The sequence below is a fragment of the Plectrocnemia conspersa genome, unplaced genomic scaffold (genome assembly GCF_051122295.1).
Source record: "Plectrocnemia conspersa isolate PC_06_02 unplaced genomic scaffold, ASM5112229v1 ptg000006l, whole genome shotgun sequence".
NCBI classification, from domain to species: domain Eukaryota; kingdom Metazoa; phylum Arthropoda; class Insecta; order Trichoptera; family Polycentropodidae; genus Plectrocnemia; species Plectrocnemia conspersa.
This window is the reverse complement of record NW_028277170.1, coordinates 10,546,365-10,552,198: the sequence shown is the minus strand read 5'-3', so window position 1 is coordinate 10,552,198 and position 5,834 is coordinate 10,546,365. Positions and strand designations below refer to the sequence as shown.

Here is a 5,834-nt window from a genome sequence, read left to right as displayed (position 1 = left end):
TTATAAAAAATTGTATTTATACAAAAAAATAAAAATTAATCATAATATTCGATAATATGATTATTGCTTTGTATTAACGCTGTGAAATTCCTAACTACGCTGGAAAATATAATCACGTCTGACGTTGCTCTTACGACTTGAAGGATGAAAAATAAAAATCCTTTTTTTAACACCTTATTTTAGCAATCCTGAGCGCATCTGTTGGCTCTATCTATCATGAGATATTAGCATTTCCTGCACCATTGCGGCATAAATCTAACAACGTAATATCGGTGAGAGGCGAATTCATTTTCTGCCGGCTGGCATTCGGTTTTAGAAAGTTTAACGAAGGCTTTTATTAAAATTGCTTTCGGCGCTAAAGAAGTTCAAGCGAACAAAGTATTTCTTTTTTACATTTTTGAAATCTTTATTTGTGGCTTTTATGTGCGACTTTTAATTAAGAATCTGAAGAAATGCGCGCGATCGTACGAATTCCACCATGGAAATGGATATAAAAGAAATGTATCGTATTTTTTTTATGACAAATGAAGATAAAGGATATCTACGTGGCTATAAAAATAAAAACGAAAGTGTTGCAATCAAGATAAATGAAATTCTAAAGCAGCAACTGTTAAAACTTATTATTTTACCGATATAAAATTAAATAAAATTAAACAGATTAATTAAATATAATATACACCAAAATAGCATGATGGATTAATAAAACGATTTCTTTGTGTTTCTTAAACTCAAGCTTTGTCATTAAAATAGGTAAAAAATGAGCTATTAACAAAAAAAATTATTATCATTACTAATGCATAAGATATGGACACTCTTTATATTATTTACTACTACTATATTTAGCACTAATTTTTCTTAATTCTACAACTTTTGAAATCCTTCGGCATAAACATACAAGTTATTATATAAAAAACTCATTTCTTAATTTATTAAGAACAGCGCCGCCTACGGATGTTCTATAAAAATTGTTTGAATGCGGCCAAATGGTTAAGCAGACAATTCTTGCTTACCAAAAACAATCCTAAAATATAAACAAAATTGTTTTAGGTTATTTATGCATGACTTAAAAACCACCTGTAAACAGTTTGCTAAGTTAGCATTTGAATTTAAAATTCAAACTGTCAGACAAATATGCATCCAAGTCTTAAAAATCATTTGTTCTTTTTTCGTAACAGGTTTCTGAGAGATAAAATATCACCTATAATGTTAGTATATTCAATAAATACCTTTTCTAACGCATTAGTCTTCTTTCTCAAGATTATCGTCCACAGAAATTATACCAATTGGTGATGTTAAAACGCTACATTTTTCTGTTTTAGGTCCTTGTCATATTCTACGGGAGATCGTTACAACGGACAGGATAAAACTTTCTGCTTCTATCAAGATGCATGTTCACTGCATACATATTAAAAATGCATTGTTCAAACTGCAAAATGGCTCTTAATTCATTAATTTTATGTGTTTTCTGCTGCGCAAAACAAGCGCGAAAGAAGGTGAGCCGTCAGTTTGGGCGGTCAACTATGTCGTCGTGTTCTGTAGTTGTACCTCCGAGTACTGCATCTGCGTTTGCCGTCATGACAATACTGTATTTGAACAACAAACAACGAAATGAATTGGACGCTGATGGAGCAAGGAATTATTCCATCGGCGATGAAAATATGAGAACCAGCTTATGAGGGAAATGGCATTGGAACCCATTGAAAGTGCCATCAGGAACTTCATCTGCATGACTGTAGAAGACTGAATATCTCGTATCACTTTCGAAATCGAAAGAATGGATAAAAAGTTGAGAGAAGCAGTACATTACTGTGAGAGAAAGGTTGACTGTCACACTGCGATTCCTTGCGACAGGTGATTCATACACAAGTTTACAGTATCTGTTCAAAATGTACGATATCAGTAATAGTTTGTGAATCATTGATTGAACAACCCAGGAATATGTAAAGGTAAGAATAATTACTCATACTTTTAAACAACATTTCAAAACATGTATTTATAGCCTTTATAAAAAAATATATTTTAAGTTTAGTCAAAAAGTTATTTTTACACATTACAATAATCAAAAAGAAGTAAAATACTAAAAAAAATACATATTTCTTAAGAATAATAAATGAGAGCAAATATAATTGGGATAAAATTAAGGGTCACTAAAACATTTTCATAAGGTAGTAGTAGATAAGAGAAAGTTGAACTGGTATCTTGTCTCTGCTGGGTGTCTTATGGTTCCTGCTCATTACCTTGCCGTATATATTGCATTAGTCCAGAGGATATTTGAAACAAGACAAGTACACTTCTCGTGGGTGTAGGTTATTGTCATATGACCTAGTAGGGTATGATGGCATCCTTTCTATATCTGCTTTAAACAAAACATCCGCAATGACTCTTTTGACGTGTACAAGTGTTTGAGCATCATATTTCCTAAGGTCATTGGCTAAGTTCAGCGTAAACTTAAAGTATGGGTCATTCCATGAATTAGCTGATGACTGCAAAATCTGTAAAACTGCCTCCATCATTTTATCAGAGTTTGAATTATTCTGTACTCTCATTTGTTTGGGACCTGGAGTATGGAACACGCTGTCTTTCGACAAGGCAGTAGATGTAGTAGCAACTGACGGAGTTTCACTAGCAATTTTACTAGTTACTTCTTGGAATTCCTAAAACAAAAAATGTCAATTATGTCATTAAGCAAGAGGAATTTTTCAAATCACATATTTCTATTGTGATTTTTATTACATATTTTACAACATATTTGTTTATTGACTTCTTTCAAAATCGTAATTTAATTTGTTTTTGTACAGGTACCAAATACTCTTTTTGTACAGGTACCAAATATTATTTTTGTACAGATACCAAATATTATTTTTCTCGTGCAATCAGTGCAATTGATGGAAAACACATCATGCTACAAGCACCCATCTATAAGGGTACAGAATACTACAACTACAAACATTTTTTTAGAATCATGCTGTTTGCGTTAGTCAACGCAAACTATAAATTCATGTATGTTGATATAGGTTGCCAAGGGCGAATATTAGATGGTGGTGTATTAAAAAATACAACACATTACCCACAATTAGAGAACCAAAGATTGAATATACCTAGCCCGAAAGCTTTGCGAATACAATATTGCGTGGAAGTGCCCTATATGATATTAGGAAACAAGGCATTCACTTTGAATGACTACACAATTAAACCATTCGTTGGAGACTCGGACAGTGGTTCACCTGAACGTATATTCAATTACCATCATTCTAGAGCTCGTCAAGTAGTAAAGAATGCTTTCTGTATATTGAGTGTAGTTTTTCGTGTACTGAGAAAACCAATGTTATTGGAACTGAAGACAGTTATCCACCGCCCAGCATCATAGATATAGGAATGGAGATATCATTCATGGAACATGGCAAAATGATCAACCAATGAGATCGTTCTAGCCTCTTTGTAATATTCCACGAAGGACATCCAACGCACTAAGAACATTCGTCGCCATTTAGCAGATTACTTGATTTGCCATGGCCGAACGGATGTTAATTAAAGAATGTACTTACTACGCTTCTAGCTGTGTCTAAGGCTGCATTCAGTTTATCTTTGTCCTTTAAAAAGTCAAAATATTTGTATTGCAAACCATTTGGATTCATATATATCCTCACTACCTGGAAAGAAGGTTTGTTTTAACTAATTCAAGTATAAAAAAAATAAGAAATAGGTATTCTGTGAAACGTTATAAAAAAAATGTACAACAATAAAAAAATTATTACCTGATCCAGTGATTCTGCGTTTCTTTTCCTCCGAATTTTCACTTTTGTATGACCGCATCAGTTTTTATTCTTGATTTCAGAATTGAGACGGGGTGGTGAAAGATCGCACTCATTACCTTCCACGCATTCTCCCTTTTGGCCGATTGTGATGGGTTGTTTTGGGGATCCCATAAAAAAGAATGATTTTTATACAATTTGACGAGGCGGATGCTCTCTTCCTGATTCATTTCAAGTATTAACACGTTCACAATGTGCGCAAAAGGTAGTCTCTTTGATGTAATAGCAACTGACGGAGTTTCACTAGCAATTTTAGTAGTTACTTTTTGGAATTCCTAAAACAAAAAAGGTCAATTATGTCATTAAGCAAGAGGATTTTTTTTTTCGACTAAAAACCGACTGGAAGGTGGCTCGCTGTGAAACTGACTCGCGCAATAAGTTTCGGGGACCACGTCTGTACTATGCGCGTCTTAACTAGCGAAATAGTTGCGCGTAGTGTAAGCGCAACTTTATAATTAAATAAAAGGCAAAAACAAAAAAAAAGTATTTAAAAAAAATGTGACAATGTTTGTATCAATGAAAAAATGGTGAATTTGATATGAAAGATGGTTAATCAAATATAAAAATTATGAAATATAAGGATTTGGGATATACGTTTTGGATTACAAACCCTATTTGATAAATGCATTTTCTCTTTTGATACCAAATAAAATTGAATGTGTAGGATAAATTCGGACATTGCGGTTGAAAACCGTACATGGTGTCGTGGATTTATCTGCACCTAATAGCAACTTTGTAGAGATACAAGATAAAACCAGACTGTCACAAATTACAAATATTTGACGTCTATGATATTGGCCATAACATTATATTATTTGACCTGGCACGATAATTTAAAAATTTACACATAAAATATATAATTTTACTATTATTTCTAAGTAAATATTTTAATGGTAAAAAAAAATATATTACTATGTCCTCTATATCTATGTCATCGGCAGTGCAAATTTATAGTATGCTCCGACGTCTTTGTGTGTCCTAACTAATGTCTGGATATGCAAGATCTTGTTTTCTCCAACACATCGATGAAATGAATCTTTGATAAAATTTAATCATCCATAGTAAACGTCACAGTTTATTTGCCAGAGAGGTCTGGCAAACAGTTTTCTTGGACACATGAATAAATCCGACCCCGTGTCGATAAAAAAATGATTTTGCTCAAAAAATGTTTTTAACATAGAGGCGGCAACTAGTAAGATTCAGCACACCAGCCGTTAATTTTAAGTGCCTTACAAAGTGGCGGAAACCTTGTGGAATTGGTATCAGAAAACGCCGTTCACGTAAAGTAGTCGAAACTAGCATCGTTGTTGCGGTTAATCGTTGTTCTGGGTTGGATTTGCGATGTTGTGTATTGAAGCTGTTCTGGTGTTTTACTTCCTCTCCTCAGTATTGTGACGACAGGTCTGTGTATGTAAATAGTTTAAAACAGCTTCATAATCAAGATGAGTGTTTTATAGGGACTTTGAAGCAAACATTTGGATAGCAATTTAAATTCTTAATTTCGTTTTTCTCCGTATTTTATTATAAGTAGCCGCATGTCCGTATTCGAACTTTACGACTGCCAACGGTATACAAACGGCAGATGCGCTCTTGATTTGGTTCAAGCATATTAGCCATAACAACCGTTTTATTGGGCATACTCCAAATAAATCAGAAAATTATGAGAACGTGTTTACTGGTAATTATCATGATTTTCCTGTTAAATCTTAAAAATTGTAAAACTATTTGCGAAACTATTTGCGTGACGTAAAACTATTTGCGAAAATATAACAATTAAATAGTTTTATTCTTTTAACACAACTTTTCATACGACTGGATATAACAATTTTACGCATGTTAAATTAAACAAAAAATACGGTTTTATTTTTTATTTACCAATACATATTTCACACACATAATAATGATAATTGATTATTGATCTATTATACGCATTGCTAACATTTTTGTATGTTATTTTGTTGCAAATTGCACTTGCATGTAGATTCAAATATATTTTCTTTGATGCTATGTTTAATAACAACC

General features: G+C 32.8%; 1 protein-coding gene across 10 annotated transcripts; it reads right to left on the bottom strand.

Annotated features, from left to right (window-relative positions):
* Positions 1-1,966: 1,966 nt before the first annotated feature.
* LOC148234209 (uncharacterized) lies at positions 1,967-4,625 on the bottom strand. 10 transcript variants are annotated; one of them, XR_015810017.1, is made up of 5 exons: positions 4,423-4,602; positions 3,756-4,087; positions 3,546-3,650; positions 2,558-2,654; positions 1,967-2,492 (listed from the first exon to the last, which is right to left on the bottom strand). XR_015810017.1 is itself a non-coding variant. In XM_088187863.1 (5 exons), exons 2-5 carry the CDS (start codon positions 3,811-3,813, stop codon positions 2,473-2,475), a joined length of 276 nt encoding a protein of 91 aa, XP_088043989.1. In that variant the 5' UTR covers positions 3,814-4,087; positions 4,423-4,602; the 3' UTR covers positions 1,967-2,472. The 10 variants fall into 10 exon arrangements, 8 of the variants coding, with proteins under 8 accessions (XP_088043989.1, XP_088043990.1, XP_088043985.1 ...); XM_088187863.1 differs by having other exon boundaries at positions 3,546-3,646; XM_088187864.1 differs by having other exon boundaries at positions 4,510-4,600.
* Positions 4,626-5,834: the final 1,209 nt, after the last annotated feature.

Excerpts from the sequence above, each read along its gene's own strand:
- LOC148234209 (XM_088187859.1), bottom strand. The coding sequence starts at position 3,813 with ATGCGGTCATACAAAAGTGAAAATTCGGAGGAAAAGAAACGCAGAATC. Across the intron at positions 3,647-3,755 it reads ACGCAGAATCACTGGATCAG|TGAGGATATATATGAATCCA; the intron begins GTAATAATTTTT and ends CTTTCCAGGTAG. Across the intron at positions 2,655-3,545 it reads TAGACACAGCTAGAAGCGTA|GAATTCCAAGAAGTAACTAG; the intron begins GTAAGTACATTC and ends TTTTTGTTTTAG.